Source organism: Myripristis murdjan, chromosome 8 (genome assembly GCF_902150065.1).
Source record: "Myripristis murdjan chromosome 8, fMyrMur1.1, whole genome shotgun sequence".
NCBI classification, from domain to species: domain Eukaryota; kingdom Metazoa; phylum Chordata; class Actinopteri; order Holocentriformes; family Holocentridae; genus Myripristis; species Myripristis murdjan.
The window spans coordinates 4,817,812-4,835,918 of record NC_043987.1 but is presented as its reverse complement, the minus strand read 5'-3'; the positions used below and the strand labels follow the sequence as shown (position 1 = coordinate 4,835,918).

The 18,107-nt window shown below is 40.8% G+C and overlaps 2 protein-coding genes across 2 annotated transcripts in view; both read right to left on the bottom strand.

Annotated features, from left to right (window-relative positions):
- LOC115363633 (zinc finger protein OZF-like) overlaps positions 1 to 18,107 on the bottom strand; it is a 33,825-nt gene that overhangs the window by 758 nt on the left and 14,960 nt on the right. The window lies entirely within an intron of this gene.
- LOC115363634 (gastrula zinc finger protein XlCGF53.1-like) lies at positions 360 to 12,424 on the bottom strand. Its single transcript, XM_030057895.1, has 2 exons — positions 12,117 to 12,424; positions 360 to 1,523 (listed from the first exon to the last, which is right to left on the bottom strand). The coding sequence occupies exons 1-2, from the start codon at positions 12,307 to 12,309 to the stop codon at positions 622 to 624; spliced, it is 1,095 nt and encodes a 364-aa protein (XP_029913755.1). The 5' UTR covers positions 12,310 to 12,424; the 3' UTR covers positions 360 to 621.

Here is an 18,107-nt window from a genome sequence, read left to right as displayed (position 1 = left end):
GAGGCAAACAGGAGCAACAAGAATTTCTCTCTTCAGTGAGCCTGCATTAACACAAGATGTGTGTGAGCAGTGTTCACGTGTGGCTGCATCTCCAACAACACTGACTGAGAAGAGTTTGAGTTTCCTCGTCCTGAGTGATGGACAGTCATCATGTTTTCTAGTTTGTTGTCCTGTTGAACAATTCAGTTCAAGCAGCAGATCTGCAGCTTCACCTGCTGCTTCTCTCACCAACACACTTGAGACTTTTAACACGGTCATGCCTGCACAAACTTCTCCCACACACACTGCTGCTGCACAGTTTCTCTCCTGAGTGGATTCTCCTGTGTCTGTTTATGTGACTTTTACATGTACAATTTTGATTACAGACTGAACAGCTAAAGGGTTTCTCTCCTGTGTGGACTCTCATGTGTTTCTTTAAGTTATTTTTTTGAGTGAAACATTTACCACAATTTGAGCAGCTAAAAGATTCCTCTCCTGTGTGGACTCTTGTGTGTGATTAAGCTACACTTCTGTGTAAATTGTTTACAAATTGAGCAGCTAAAAGGTTTCTCTCCTGAGTGGATAATCATATGCACTTTTTTGTGACCTTTATCTGAAACATGTTTACCACAAATTGAGCAGCTAAGTTTTCTCTCTTGAGTGGACACTCATGTGTATATTTAAGGAACATTTCTTTCTAAAACTTTTACCACAAACTGAGCAGCTGAAAGGTTTCTCTCCTGTGTGTATACTCATGTGTGCACTTAAGTTATATTTCTGTCTGAAACTGATACCGCAAATTGAGCAGCTGAAAGGTTTCTCTCCTGTGTGGATACTCATGTGTTTATTTAAGACAGATTTCAGTGTAAAACTGTTACCACAAATTGAGCAGCTGAATGGTTTCTCTCCTGTGTGGACTCTCATATGTGTGCTTAATTCACTTTTCCATGTAAATCTCTTAGCGCAGAATGGGCAGCTGAAAGGTTTCTCTTTTTTGTGGACTTTCATGTGTCTGTTTAAGTGAGTTTTATGTCTAAATCTCTTAGCACAGACTGAGCAGCTGAATGGTTTCTCTCTATTCATGGAGCAGGAAGATGGCTTCTCTCCAGCCTCAGATCTGTCATGGCTGAAAAGGACTTCACTCACTGAGGCTAAACCTGACTGAGGCTCTCCAGTCTCCTCTAAGTCATCTTCCATGTCTTCAGTCTCAGATTTAGAGGAGTGTGAAGAGAGCAGCTGGCCATCACTACTTGCTTGTAAATCCTCTTCATCAGCTTCTGTTTCAATGGAGCTGCTGGCCGGAGGCTCTGCCTCTCTGTTCTCCTCAGTTTGGCTTTGATGAAGCTGTGAGGACTGAACTCTCTCTTCATCATCTTTACTCTTCACAGGGGCAGGAGTGAATGGGATATCCTTGGTGATATTGAGCTCCTCCTGTTCCTCTTTAATGTGGGGGGGCTCTGGCTCCTCCTGCTCCACACTGGGGCTGCACTCCTGCTGCTCAGGGGGAACCTCTTCTTTACTCACCAGCAGCTGCTGAGGCAACACTGAAACACACACACACACACACACACACACACACACACACATATTAGGGAAAACCATGCTTGGAAGTTTACCTCAGCCTGTTACCATTTCTTCATCATTTTTTACTATTTAGTACAGTAACAAAAACACAGGTAAAAGACAATATAAAATACAACGGAAATAGTGCAATTACAGAGTATGCAGTTTTAAACAGATGAGTTTTGAGTCTAGATTTGAACAGAGGAAGAGAGTCGATGTTACGGAGGTCCGGAGGGAGTGAGTTCCAGAGTTTGGGAGCAGAGCGGCTGAAGGCTCTGCCCACCATGGTGCTGATCATGGTGATCAGGGATAACCGGTATCACGACGTTGGTTATCAACTCGCTCATTCAATTCCAGGTTTGCCTCATCAAGAGCCATGAACGTACACGTATAAGGGGCGGGTTCCGAGGCAGCACACTAACCACAAACATGAGCAACAAGGAAAAACGCACAGTGTATGTCACGGCGAAGGAACAGCGTATTATACTGGAAAAGTATGAGGAGGAAAAACAACATTTACAAACTAAATCAAACATCAGGGCTGCCGCGAAGAGAAGGCAGAATGCTTGGTAATGTATTGCTGACTGCATAAATGCGCAAGTTACACATCAATGGCTCAAGTAGTCCACATCTGACACTGAAACCCATGAACTCACTGTACTGCACAGATGTGCTACGTGTATGACAGGTATAGCTGAATTCCCCCAGGTGTAACTTCATGGGTTAAAAGGATGTGGGAGCAAGTAAAAACACAAAAACACAAGAACATCATTGCATTTGGTAAGTTTGCCTTTTTATTATAGCCTGTCATAAAGGCTATAATAGCTGGCGCCAAGCTGGCGCCAATAATAAAGCTGACACCAAAACAATCACGTCAGTGCATCAGGTTGACAGCCTGAATAAAATCAGATACTGAGCTGCGTTAGAATTTAGCAGGAACAAAATACAAATATAAAGGCCTACTCGCCCTCTTGAATGAAGGGGACAAATGATCCTTTTTCACATTTGCATCAGTGAGCTGTCAATCAGGCCCATTCTCTTACCCAGGAATAATTTGGCCCCCAAAAACATTTAGAGCTAATTAACTGAGCCAATCTTTCTTTATATTGGATTCAATCTTATCTTCAATCTTACAGGTTCAGGAAAGGTTTCCTATCCCGATTAGAGGTGAACCAGCTTTGTGATACAGAAAATCCAAAGTTGAGCCTGAAGTTATCTCGCTAACGCCTTAATCCAGCTTCGTGATACAGGCCTCTGATCTGATGTGATCTGGATGGAGAAACAAAAGCAGTGAAATCTCCCTTTATCCAGTTTTCACAAATAGAATAAAGGTTTCACAAATCTGAAACTGTGTTTGAAGGACTCTTTAGTTTTTCTGGGACAATCTAGTCCAGACTGATAGATTTCTAGTGTATGTATGGTAATTTTTACACCATCCACAGGAGCACAAACTGGGAGTTATCAGCACGTTCCAACCTCTACTCGGGCCCAAGCTGAAGAACACAAACACCTAAGGGGAGCCCTGAAAACTTGTGGCTATCCGAGTTGGACTTTTGACAAAATACGCTCCAGAAAGAATACCAACACTGAGGATGCTGAGAAAATAAAAGACAAACGCAAAAACATTGTGATTCAATATGGGTCTGGGGTTTCAGAGAAACTCAGGAGGATTTTTAACAAACATCAGATCCCTGTATGTTTCAAACCCGGAAACAGACAGAAACTGGTTCATCCAGTCACGTGACAAGATGGCGTGCTGAAACTCTTGGCGTCCACAGAGCGGACCTGGAAAGTTGGCATTTAACCCTTAAACCATCCAGCAAACTATGTTATAAAACTGAGAAGAAACATCTATTAAACAACAATTGCACGGATGAATGAAAAGAAGTGGCCTCACCGCACAAGACAAGCAGCGAAACAGAAAGAAAGTGAGCAACGCCAAAGTGAAGGAAGCATGGCTGGTGAGAGCCCTCCAGGCTGGGCGCAAGAACTTCTGAAGCAGTTTGCTGATGTTAAAGAATCATTTGAACAGAAATTTGATGCACTGAACGAAAGCCTGAAAAGTTTGAAAAAGGAATCGCGTGCCTTGATCAACAGAGTGGCAAACGCGGAACAACGAATTAGCAATCTTGAGGATTTCAAAGACGCGCACACCAGAACGACCCGGGAGCTTTCTAAAGAAGTGCAGCAGCTCAAAACCAAAGTTACCTTCCTTGAATCCCAGAGCAGAAGAAATAACCTAGTGTTTGTGGGTTTAAAGGAGGGCCTGCTCGAGACTGCTGACCCTAATGTAGAGATGATGATGATCCTCCGATACATATTGGATCTGGATGAGTCGGCGCAGGTACCAGAGGTGGAGCGGCAGCACAGAGCCCTACGTCCGAAACCAGGACCAGAGGAGCCACCGAGGCCATACATCGTCCGCATGCTGAAGTGGACTGACCGACAGCGCATTCTCAAAGCAGCAAGGGCAAAACCAGGATTGAAGTGGCACGGGAAGCCCTTCCACGTCTTCCAGGATCTCCCCGCAGAGATACAACAGCAACGCGCAGCTTACTCAGAGCTGAAAAAAACTCTCCGGGATGCAAACATACGTTTTGGCCTGTTGTATCCATCCAGATTGTTGGTGACGCTGGACGGAGAGAAATACATCTACAAATCTCCTGAAGACGCGTATCGAGACTTATCAAAACGGGTCCCATCAGCTTTTGGCTAAAACAATGTGATTCACAGGTCAGTGGAATAATAATTGGCTACACAATAAGGACCGATGACATTATGACCGGTGGTCATAATGCATTCTTCCTTCTTACGTATGGTCGCTGGACAAATACGAAACAAAATACTTCTGAGTTAATTTTTACTTATTAACATACCAGCAAATACTGGGTTTTTGAGTTTAATAAAAATAACTGAAAGGTCTGGGAATACTAGAGTGACGCGCCTATCCTTGGATCATGGACAGGGGACTGAGGACTAGTCCCTATATTATGTGTTGTTTATTCCCTTATGGTGATAGTCTATGTTTGTATGTGTTATGTGTTTGTTGTGTTATGGTTAAGCCAGGAAAGCAGAATAAAATGTTGGAATTGAGTTTAGGAGTCATGTGTAGAATTAATTATGTTTAAAGATGGGTCTGCCTATTATTAGGGTTATATCGTGGAATGTTAATGGCATATCAAACAAAGTGAAACGTTATAAAATACTCTCACATTTGAAATCTATAGGATGTGATATAGCCATGATACAAGAAACTCATTTAAACCAAGATGAATCTTTAAAACTAAAACAGAGGTGGGTAGATCAAGTTTTTTCTGCTTACGGTAACAGTGCCTCAAGAGGTGTTAGTATCTTAATTTCCAAAACCACATCTTTCAAACCATTGGAAGTAATTTCTGACAAGGAAGGGAGGTACGTAATTGTATTAGGGCTTCTTAGTAATGTGAAAATGTTGCTTGCCAATATATATTGTCCTAACACTGGACAAGTAAACTTTCTGACAAAACTGAGTATACTATTATCAAGGTTTTCCGATATTCCCACAATAATTGGTGGAGACTTTAACTTAGTAGCTCAGCCCAGTTTTGATCGGTCTAAGCAACCTCTACCAACAGATGGCGCACTTGCTTCAGCTTTTGATGAATTCCAAACAACAACATGCACAATAGACATTTGGAGATGTATTAATACAAATTTACAAGAATATACTTTTTACTCTAAAGCCCATAACTCATACTCTAGGATTGACTATTTGTTAGTATCTAGCCAGATGGTTGAAAATGTGGTTAATTCTGATATTCATAATATACTGATTTCAGATCATGCTCCCATTTCTGTCAGCTTGTACCCCTCCTTTGAGGGAAATAAAACAAAACAATGGAGACTGAATAATTCATATCTGGGAGATGAGAAATTTGTTCATTCAATAAGGGGAAAAATAAAGGAGTATTTTGCCTTAAATTTGCATTCGGTAAACTCAATCCAAACAATATGGGAGGCATTTAAGGCTACATGCAGGGGATGGTTTATTAGCTATTCAACTGCTAAAAAGAGGGAGAAGAATGAAAGGAAACAATCTTTAAAGGACGAACTTAACAAGCTTGAAAAAGGACACATGAGGGAACCAGATAATTATACATTAAGGGATTCTTTGTTATTATGTAGAGCACAACTGCAAGAAATAATGCATGAAGAAACCGCGTTTGCATTATTTAAACTGAAAAGAAAATATTTTGAGTCAGGTGATAAGGCGGGTAAAATGCTGGCAATGAGGCTTAAGCAAACAGAATCTAAACATTTAATTTCAAAGATATATGACTGTAATGGCCAACCTACACAAGATCAAAAGCAAATGAACCACTGTTTTAAAAATTACTACAAGAAACTATACGAATCTGAAAGTAATCCTAATTTAAATGCTGTTCACAATTTTTTTAGTAGTATATGTTTACCTTCGATTACAGAAGTAGATAAAATTGAACTAGAAGAGTATATAACAGACTTAGAGATTAAAGCAGCTATAAAACATCTTTCTAATGGCAAGACACCCGGGGAAGATGGTTTTAGTATTGAGTTCTATAAAACTTTCCAGGATGAAATAATACCTTTTCTTGTAATGTTATATAACGATGCAATAATGTCTCAATCAATGCCTACCACTATGCGAACGGCTGTAATCACCACGATACCAAAACAGGGCAAAGATCCCACACAAATGAGCAATTACAGACCTCTCAGTTTGCTTAATAATGACTATAAAATATTTGCCAAAATACTTGCATTACGACTGGAAAAAGTGGTTCCCTCATTGGTCCATTTTGATCAAGTAGGTTTTGTAAAAGGCCGTCATGCTTCAAGTAACATGAGAAAGCTATTTCATGTGATCCACAGAGCTGCTTCACTACAGCATCCAGCGATCTTGTTATCGCTGGATGCTGAAAAAGCGTTTGACAGGGTTGAATGGCCATATTTATTTTATACTCTACAAAGATATGGTTTTGGTCCAGTATGCATGCAGTGGATTAGAGCACTTTATTATAAACCACTTGCCCGTGTTAAAACTAATGGAATCATGTCTGAGCCCTTTGAGTTAACTAGATCCACACGGCAAGGATGTCCAGTCTCACCAATAATTTTTGTTTTGGCACTGGAACCCCTGGCATGCTCTATTAGAGCTAACCAACAAATAAGTGGCATTAAAATGTATGATTATGATTTTAAAATTAATTTATTTGCAGATGATATATTATTAACCCTGTCAAACCCAGAAATTTCAGTGAAACATTTGTTTAAGCTTATAAATGAGTTTGGCAACCTTTCAGGGTATAAAGTAAACTGGAACAAGAGTGAAGCAACTCCCCTCAATTGTATGACATTCCCAGTACATCTTGATGCAACCCAGATAGTCTGGAAGAAGGAGGGCCTAAAATATCTTGGTATCAATATAATCTCCCCAATTGAGAAAATTTTTGAAATAAATGGCCCTAAACTGATTAAAACTATTAAAGAAGATCTTGCAAGATGAGGAACACTTCCGCTATCCTTGTGGGGACGAGCAGAGATCATCAAAATGAATGTCTTTCCTAGACTTTCTTTCATGACGGCATCGATCCCACTGAAATTCCCTGAATCTTGGTTCAAAGAAATCAAAAAGCTTTTTATAATGTTTCTTTGGGGGGACAAAAAACCAAGAATCAGTCTCAGTAAGCTTGTCAGACATAGGAATAAAGGAGGGTTAGGAATACCGGATATATATACATATTATTTGGCTTTTAATGGCAAATACCCCTTACTGTGGGCCTATTATGAACACCATGAGGCTGGCAGCTGGATATGGCTTGAAAACAAAATGATTGATGAGAGCCCAAAACAAACATCTTTGTCTGCTTTATGGTATTGTACAAAATTAAACACAAATTTGAAGAACCCTATTATTAATTTTTCATGTGACATTGTGAAGGTCATACACAAGAAATGTGCAATAAACGGATTACAATTGCCTTCATGCCCATTATGGAGGAATCCATTGCTTACTGCAGGAGGGAAGACTCTTTTAAACAACAAGTGGAATAGTCACAATATTAGGAAACTTGAACAAATTGTAAAGCAGGGGAAAATAATGTCCTTTAATGAAATTAAAGCTAATTATAATCTGAATAAATCATGTTTCCTACAGTATTTACAATTGAAATCTATACTGCAGAAATTTATATCTCAGGGTACCACTATGGCGTCAAATAAAGACTTAGATGATAAATTCAGAGAGATTGTAACAAATAGTGGTACAGTATCCAAACTTTACAAACTTATAACTTTTTTCTCCTGCAGTAACATGGATAAAGTCAAACAACAATGGGAACATGATCTCGGAAAACACCTACCACCTGAACAATGGAACTCTATTATAGGACATACAAATTATTTATCAAAATGTGTCAGATATAAACTTATACAGATGAAGATTTTACACCGAACATATATAACCCCATACAAAACAAATAAAATGAATCCTCAGACATCAGACTTGTGCTGGCACGGCTGTGGAAAAAGAGGATCTCTAATACATATGCTATGGCACTGTCCAGAAATAAGAAAATTTTGGGAAGGAGTCCAAAATACTTTATGCTCAATTATAAATGATGATGTACTAATGTGCCCAGAAGTGTGCTTGTTGGGAGCTAAAATGGATGGTGTAAAATCTGAAGAAATACAACAGCTTTTAACGCTGGCATACCTTTCTGTGAAAAGGATTATCCTCATGAATTGGAAAGTGCGGAAACCTAATTGTTTCTGTTTGAATAACTGGCTGAAAGACTTCATAGAACTAATAATGATGGAACGTGCAGCCTCAGCTTTACAGGAGCTGTATAGACATGATTTTGATGGGCCATGGACACTCATTAAAGAATATATAAATGTGAGAAATTCAACTTAGTTTAATAACATGTTGAGGATATGATATGAATGTGAACCTCGTAGGTAGAAAATCAAAATCCTCTCTAAGGAGTTTTGACACTGATTCCCTGAGTCTATTATGTTTCTTTATGTTAGTAGTTTGCAATCCCTGGTGAAATGTCTTTGTGTTGTGTATTAGTACTGTGTGTTTTTTTTTGTTTGTTTGTTTGTTTGTTTGTTGTTGCTGATGTTGTTTTGTTTTATGTGGCTAAAATTAAAATGTAAATAAAAAAAAAAAAAAAAAAAAAGAAAGAAACTGGTTCATCCAAAAGACAGGACACCACACAATCAGAAGAGCAACCTGATATATGCCGTCCAATGCAGTGAGGAATGGAAGGACTTATACATTGGGGAAACAAAACAACCACTGAACAAACGCATGGCCCAACACAGAAGGGCCAACTCCTCAGGTCCAGTCTCAGCTGTCTATTCACATCTAAAGGAAAAGGCACACAGTCGTTCACCAGGGTTTCACCTGACTCTGACGACTGTCTTTCACCAGACCACAACAATGGTCAAGTGCAACCGGTGCCTTCATGAACACACCCACAGAGGTTAAAGAGCATATTGCAGGTTGGAGACCCCAGTGAATCAATGTGTAGGAAAATGATGTGGGAACTGAATTTTCATTGAAATATGCATATATATATATATTCTACAGTGACCTCTGGAGTTGTTTTTGTGGCAGAATTTTACTTCCGCATCTGAAAAAGCTAAACCGGAAGTGACGTAGGAAGAGGGAGTGCGGTCAATTTGAACAATAGGAATATAATGGATCTTAATGCTAGTTGTGACACTGAAGAGGCTGTGAATGTGTATTTATATCAATATGATGGACCGCAGCCTTATAATTACAAGCCTGTTAGGCATCAAAGAGACCAGGAACAGACCAGAGTCAGAAGAAATAACGGACAGAGAGAGATTCAGCTGTGCTGCGAGGAGAACCAGTGGAGGACTGGGCAGGTGTGTTGGTCAGAGACCAGGGTTAGCTTGTAGATATATACACATTTATCTATGAATGTTAGTAAGCGTTATCTAACACTGTGTTCACATCACAACATTGTAAAGTTTGCTATCACGTATCAGGCTATAACTAGTAATGATCGTCTAATACCAGCAGGAGTATTGATACTTACCTATAACGGAAACTAATGAGCTTCTATCAGTCGTATTTTGCACTGCATCATATAACACACACACCGCGACGCTACGCTGCCGGTGTGTGTTGGGCTATAAACAGCTTCCTGACAAATGATACTGATTTTATAGCTCCCGCCTTGTCGTCTGTCGCTGTCGTGCTGCTGCAACCGCGTATAAACAAAAGTTGATTTATGATGAAAGGTATATATGGCAGTCCCTGTGCGCCACGCACCTGTCAGATCCGGCAGACCTGAGCTGCTGGGCGCGGTGCCTTACTCCACTGTCTTTGTCTGTTAGTGCGGACTAGAAAGACTGATGTGTACGAACTGATGAAGCCCCTTGGATAAGAGGCGAAACATCTTCCTAAGACAAATACAAGTCCAGTTGCCTACGATTCAATTTGCCCAAAGAGAATGATGACCTGGATAAATGAGAATATTCACAGAGATTATTAATTGTTTTTCTTTTTATCACAAGGTGCAAATAAATAGACACTGATGCAAATAAATAGCCTTCTTTACATATGCTTAAAATATATAGGCCTATATACTCTTTTATTTTAAGAATGGTGCAAAATAAAACAAACATCCCCCAAAGCAGTGGTCCCCGAGTTGCTTCTTGGTTATAATGGTGGTCCCTGGGACAAAACCAGTTGAAAACTCCTGACCTAGCTTAAATATGACCTTGCTAAGCACTGTGCATGCTAGCAGACTAGATAAGACCGGAGCAAATTAGGATAACGCATCGTCCCTGTGCAGAAACCCTTTTGGGCTGCATTTATTTACAGCAGCGCACGGACTGTGTTTTTTAACTTGTGGCGTTGAGGAGGAAAAGCGTTTCAGGTCGAAGTTATAACTTCATGGAGGAAAGAAAATGTGAACGCATGTTTTACCAGAGACTTTTATGACGCTGTTTATCCACCTACCTATTACCTACAGATAATAATTCATTAAATACACTCACTGACTACTTCAGTAGACACTGTGCAATGTGATGCACACCAGTAACAGCCCTACCATGAATTCTGCTTTATTAAATGTATTACTTTGTAAATGTTGACACTGTCAGAGAGACTTCTTTATGTTTACTGAGATGATAGTGGCTGTTGCTGTTGGTGTGGAGAACATTTTAAAAGTTAAAGGTTTAGTCTGAAGTGGCCAGGACTGTACACGCCACATTCATGTGAACACAAGTAAGACAAATACTTAATGTCTGAGTTTCAAAATGGCCCACGTAACTAGACAGATTTGTAACGTTATTTTTTTTAACTTATGCATATTATGTCCTACTTTTTTAAAAAAAATACAGATGGCAAAAAAAGGTGGATGCAGTATGGTGTGGGACTACTTCACCAACGATGTCACTGGTGAAGCAGTCTGTAATATTTGTGCAGCTTCTGTAAGCCAGGGATCAAGCAAGCTAAAAGCAAAAAACACAACCAACCTATGGAAGCACCGCTAAACATGATGACATGATGATACTGCCTTCTTGCACATCATGTTTTTGAATTGATTTATGTTCAAATTGTTCATATGCTGCTTGTTCCACACAATTTCTGATAATAAAAGTATTTGAAAATAGTAAAATGTTCTCCCATTAATTTATATCTTTGCAACATGGATGGAAACCCAGCCTGTGTTTCTATCCACCTATTTTTATTCGCATTTTCAAAAATTGCGAAAAAAAACTTGGATGGAAACGGCAGAAATTCGAAAAACGGCCGAAAAACGCTTGAAGGGGGTGGATTTCTCAGCGTATCGATAAAAGAAAAAGTGACTTTCTGCTGTGGAAACAAGTTTTGCGAATAAACGATGACTGGACCGGATGCCACGTCACACTGGTCTGCTTCCATCTATTTCTGACAACACTCTTAACATTAACATTCTTCATGTCTTCTCTTATTTAAGATGGTTCGGTATGAAGTTAGCGCTGCCAAAATTGTAACCAAACTTCTCCCAAGAGCCGACAAGTTCAGCAGGAATCTGTCCATGATCAGCTGAGTGTTTGTTGTTAAGTGGACTCACGGCGAACTCTTCTCCCAATAATCGCAAAACAAAACGAATGGAAACAGGCATAAATTCGCATTTTCTTTTGCGCATTTTGATAAAATTCGCTCAAAAATTTCGATATATTTGGATGGAAACCTGGTGACTGAATCCACATTTTTGCGAAGATTTGGGCTTTTAAAGGCTGTGGTCTTAAGTTGTTTGCAATAAATTGTTTACTCAGTTTTTTTTTTTGTTTTTTTTTTTTTGTCTCACTCCCATTTCTTCTTTTTTGCATTTTGAAGCTCTACTTAGAACCCTTTTCAAGATCTAACAGTGCAAAATGTAAATTCTTGCAATTTCTCAACAGGCTACTTCAGCTAGAGGCAGAAAGCAGGAGCGGCTGGAGGGTTTGGGGCTTGAAGCAGCTCTGCTGGCGTCCTGTGCTCAACACGGACATCAGCAGTGAGACAACAACATTTGAAGTGGACAAACCTGCTCTTTCTAGTCGAACTTGAGGCTGTAAAAGAGCGTCCAGCTGCTTTCTCTGCCGCTCGTTCTCCTCTCTTAACTGCCGCAGCTGCTCCTCGTGCGCCGCTAACGTCCTTTCAAACAGTTCCAATATGTCTCGAGTCGCCGCAGCCTGTTGCTGCTGGATCAGACACGTGACCTCCTGCACGTCACACATTCTCACACATTTACAACTACACTTTTTGGTCCTTCTGCTGTTTTCCACAGCAACTGACTCACAAAGTCTCCGGCATTGTTTTCTCTTTTACTCCTCCTTTAGCTTCCGCTTCCTCTTCTTCCTTCTTGTTCTTCTTCTTCTTCTTGAATGGCGGGTGGCACCTAGTGCTAAGGTACATTATCGCCCCCTACTGTGATGGAGTGTGGACCAACGTTAACTACCCTATTAACATATCTCTCGCTCCTGGGTGTATTTTTGGCAGTGAATAATAACATGTTTAACTGATTCTTCTTCTTGGCAGTAGTCACATAATCCTGTAGGATGCTTCCGTATCAGCTTCATTGTTTTGTTCAGTCTAGTATGTCCAACCCACCCTCAGCCTTGTTAAGATGTTCTCTTCTTTGGTACTCCTTTTGGTTATTCTCCCCTTTCCCACTTGCTGCTGAACTGCATAGAGATGTCGTCCTGTTTTTCCTGTGTCCCACATGTTTTGCCATTCTTTGAAAATGTTTCTTTTGATTATTGCCTTTGCCTCAGATTTACTGAAAGGGATGTTCATAATTTCTTCTAGTTCTAGAGCATTCTTAGCTAATGTGTCCACTGTCTCATTTCCTTTTATTCCCCTGTGTGCTGGTATCCACATAAATGTGATCAAATGATTCATGTTAATAAGTTATACTGGAGACTTTAATCATGTCTCACTGGATAAACTACTGCCAACTTTCCACCAGTATGTTGACTGCCCCAACAGAGAAAATAAAACCCTGGATCTGCTGTATGCAAACACCAGTGATGCATACAACACCACAGCCCTTCCTCCCCTTGGCAGATCAGATCACAACCTGGTCCTGTTAACCCCCAAGTATGTCCCCCTTGTTAAGAGGCAGCCTGTTCACACCAGGACGGTGAGGAGGTGGACTCAGGAGGCTGCTGAGGCACTGCAGGGCTGCTTTGAGATAACGGACTGGGATGTACTCTGTGAGCCACACGGGGAGGACATCAACGACATGACAGACTGCATCACAGAATACATCAGGTTCTGTGAAAACACCACCATACCAACCCGGACTGTACGCTGCTACCCCAACAACAAGCCATGGATCACCAGCGACCTGAAAGCACTCCTCAACAAGAAGAAGAGGGCTTTCAGGTCTGGAGACAGAGAGGAACTGAGGAGAGTGCAACACGAACTCAGGGAGAAATTGAGGGGTTGCAAAGACAACTACAGGAGGAAGCTGGAGGCCAAACTCCAGCAGAACAATGTGAGGGATGTGTGGACTGGGATGAAGCAGATCACAGGATGTAAAGGGAAACAAAGGCAACCATCAGGCAGCCTGGAGAGAGCCAACGAGCTGAACGGTTTCTTCAACAGGTTCAGCTCACAGCCGTCTATCTCTTTCACACATCCAGACCCCCACACACCCCCACCGCATCCACCCCTCCCCCCTCTCCCACCTGTGGTGAGCACTCCTGTGCAGCACCTCTCCTCCCCCTCCCCCTCTACCTCCTCCTCCACTGAAGACACCAGCACCCTCCCCCGCATGACTGTGACTACGGGCCAGGTTAGGAGACAACTCCACCAGAGGAAGGCCGCAGGACCTGATGGTATCAGCCCCAGGATCCTGAAGACATGTGCCAGCCAGCTGTCTTCTGTCATCCAACACCTCTACAACCTGAGCCTGAGTCAGGAGAGAGTCCCGGTGCTGTGGAAGACGTCCTGCCTAGTTCCTGTCCCGAAAAAGTCGACTCCATCGGACCTCAATGACTACCGACCAGTTGCCCTCACATCTCATCTGATGAAGATGCTGGAGAGGCTGGTCTTGGCCCACCTGAGGCTGCAGGTGAAGGAGTTGCTAGACCCTCTACAGTTTGCTTACCAGCCCCATTTGGGAGTTGACGATGCCGTCATCTACCTGCTGCAACGAGCTCATATGCATCTGGATGGTGGTGGCAGCACTGTGAGAATCACATTCTTTGATTTCTCCAGTGCTTTTAACACCATCCAGCCACTGCTGCTGGGTGAGAAGCTGCGGGTGATGGGTGTCGACACCTCCATTGTCTCCTGGATTACTGACTACACTCTTAGAAATAAAAGTGCTAACTAGAACCATATATGGTTCTTCGGCTTGTCCCCATAGGAGAACCCTTTTTGGTGCCAGGTAGAACCTTTTATAAAGGTTACATCTGGAACCCTTTTGGAGGGTTATACCTAGAACCGTCTGTGAAAGGTTCCACCCAGAACCCCCCATGAGAGGTTCTACAAAGAACCCTTAGTGGAGGTTCCATCCAGAACCATTCCACCTTCATAAGGTTTCATCTAGAACCCATCCAGGGAGTTCCACCAAGAACCCTTTCATATTTCAAGGGTTTCACCAATAACCATTTTCTGGGGGTTCTATGAAGAACCATATTGTATTCTACAGATCAGGCAAAACAATTATTTCATTACTTATACTATATTGTGGTTGTTTATAATGTTGAGATTGAGGACACATTCAAACAATTTTAATGAGAATTTTTCTTTTATTTGAAAAACTTGGAACAATATTGGATAAGGAGGGGAGACTCTCTGAGGACAGTCCAACAGAAGAGGAGAGGCTTTGTAGGTCCGAGGGGAAAACAAGTCAAAAGTGAGCATAGGTCCTGTGGAATCAGCAACATGATGATAGGACTCAGGCCAGACGCATCATACTGTAATTATGCATCATAATCACATCATGTAATCTCCAGCAATGGTGACATGGCAGAGAGAGAAGATAAAAGCATCAATCCAAGGTAGACTTACACTGCACTAGATGAAGCAGCTAACTATCTACAAACAATAAAATAATGCATGGTCCAATGAGAGCAATCAGCATATGGGCACATACAGCACTAATGGTGACCGTGGAATAGAATCAGATGAAAGTGAGGGAACACCACAAAGTTTCCACATTAACCCTCCTGTTATGTTCAAATTTACTAACATCTTTTAGGGGTCAGTTTGACCCCAAACATAAACTAAAATTGTTACCAAAGTGTACTTTAAGCATCTGTGTAGACATATTTTGGATATGAGCTTGAATGGTCCTTTCATCCTCTCCAAAGTCTCCATCTTCCTGAGCCTATGATGCATGAAAAATGACACAACAATATGGTAAGAGGTAACCACTAAGATGAGGTGTACATGATCATTTTTTAAAAAGTATGCTTAAGTTATATGTTGTTTCCAAAGACTTACAGCGGGCCTGGTTATGTAGAAAAGCTGGCTTGGTTGACCCGGAGTATGGCGCTTCTTTCCAGATCCTGCCACAGAAAATTTTGGACACATTTGTTGCACCATTGAGTCACCAATAAGGGGTCTCCTTTCCTTTTTGAACTTGTTAGAGACTCACGTAAATCATCCTACAACCAAGAGAGGAATTGTTTACTTAAGGGGATAGTGCAGTCAAAAATGAGATGATTGTTGACCTCAGTATTGTCCAGATTTGTCAACATCAAGCCATTTTGTAAAATACACCTATACAGTAAAAGATAGACACACTCATTTTTGGCAAATGTGAACATTAGGTGAATGCATTTTCTGTTTATTATATATTGAGATACAGTATGTACAGTAGCTATATCTATACAATTAAGATATGCAAACATACATTAACAGACTCATTTTGTGCTTACTCACATGTCCTGAACCAATTTTCTCCCGCATGAAGAGACATCTGCGTATGAACAGGCTTAAAATCTCTGTATATTGTTTGGCTGAGGGATACCTTGGTTGGGGAGAGAAATAATAGAATAAGTTGAACATGTTGTCTTAAAGTGCCATTATATGGAGTATAATCTCAATTTAAAGCTACAATGTGCAGTAGTTTTCCATAATAATGATAAAAGTAACCTACATTGTTTGGCTGCTGAGGATGTCATACAGTGACAGATCATTTCTCCGAGGGGACAAAAGTTCTGGGTCCTTTGCCTCAAGTGTATCTTTTAATGCTTTGAGGAAAGCAAACTGACCCAGTGAAGCAGGTCCAGCTGTTTGCTCATCATGAGGTCTTTGTAATATGGAAAAATGCAAGAATATGTTAGACCGAGCTGTGTGAAATAGTAATGAACAGACTGTAACTAGTAGAGAAATAAAGTTTCCCCCACAAATGACCAGAATTACAGTATCTTGACAGCATTTTACCTGTTCCAATTTCTTGTTGTTGTTGACAATGATGATGATGGCGATGATGATGATGACTTCAACTGCTCGAGATACTTGAGGAATTGTGCTTGTTTTTTTTATTGATGCAATTAATCTCTCTGACATCCTCTCAGAGAGAATTTCGAGGGTTGCTCCATCAATATCATTCTCTTCAAAACAAAAAGGAATACAAGTTATTAAGTTATAACCCTCTTGCTCAAGCCAGTGGCACACTTCAGTTGTTGTTCAAGCTGTGTAACTCATTCTACAAAAAAAAAAAAAAAAAAAAAAAAAAATCAAAACAAGAAACAAATGCATGCATTAAAATAGTCCACCTTTCACCATAAAAAGTCCTTAGCTAGAGTCAAGCTTGCTGAAATAAGAAATCATATTTAGCTTACCTTAATCCTCTGAAGTTTTTGATCTTCTGTCACTTCAGTCTGGCCTCTAACCACAGTAATCACTATTGATGTGTCACACCTGTTTTGCTGAGAAGGGCAGACCATGTGACGCAATCCACATTAAAACCAGCTATTAGCTCCCACATGGCCATTGGCAGGGTAGCCAGCTCCCTGGCCTGACACACTGAACCTCAGCCTTTCCTCTGGGAGATCGGGGTTCAAGTCCCGACATTATCATCCCACCAGCGCCTGCACTATCCATACTCAAGGAAAAATAGATGAGGATGGTTAACTGCCCACAGTCCAAAAAGAAAATACCATTTTCTTTTTTCTTATTTTTCTTTTGATGGCTCATGAGCTCCTCCCTCCAGAGGTTGTAGTTGCATAGCATAACAATATAGCATGGTGGCTCAGTAGGTAACAGCATAGCAGTGCTATTTTGAAGATTGAGGGTTCAAGACAGGATAGAGGTCTATTCAACATGTATTGTTTAATTACATAGCAGTGGTGGATGAGTGGTATCACAGTTATCTTTTACATGGGAGAGCAGGGTTCAAGACTCAGTGCTGGTACCCTGTTTAAGTCAACAGCAAAATTCTCCCTGGGATGATTATATTTGTTTATTTGCCTCTTTATTGAGCAAGTTTAATTACATTAATGTAGGATGTAGGGTGAGGATCTTATAACCATGCTTTCAACAATACTTGAAGAACTCTTTCCTCCACAAAGGGTTCTCTGGATCAAAACGGTTCTTACCAGAACCTTTAGTGTTACAAAGAACCCTTGAAAAACCCTTTCTTCAAAAAAGGGTTCTTCAGAAGCAAATGGTTCTGGGTAGAACCTGAGCCCCTCATGAAGAACCCTTTTGGAACCCTTATTTCTAAGAGTGTAGGCCCGGGACTCTGATTGAATTTACCATTGTAAAATGTCTATTGCTGAAACAAGGCTAAGTTGCCATATGAGGACAAACAAGAGCACTCTTACCTACAGTGATGAAAAAGTGCAATGGTCACTATCCTCCTCATCCAGAATAATAATCCACAATGTTAGTATTTATCAGCATCTACTTTCTTGTATGCTGTCTCCTTGCAATGTCCTTCAATCTGACAGTCTAGCCCAGATTTATCTTTTTGCGATCATTAGGGAATGGAGGCACGTTCAAAGTGTAAATGTCTTTTCTCCAAATCAAAATTCAATAACAAGTAAGAGCCATCCATTTTTGTCTCTAAATG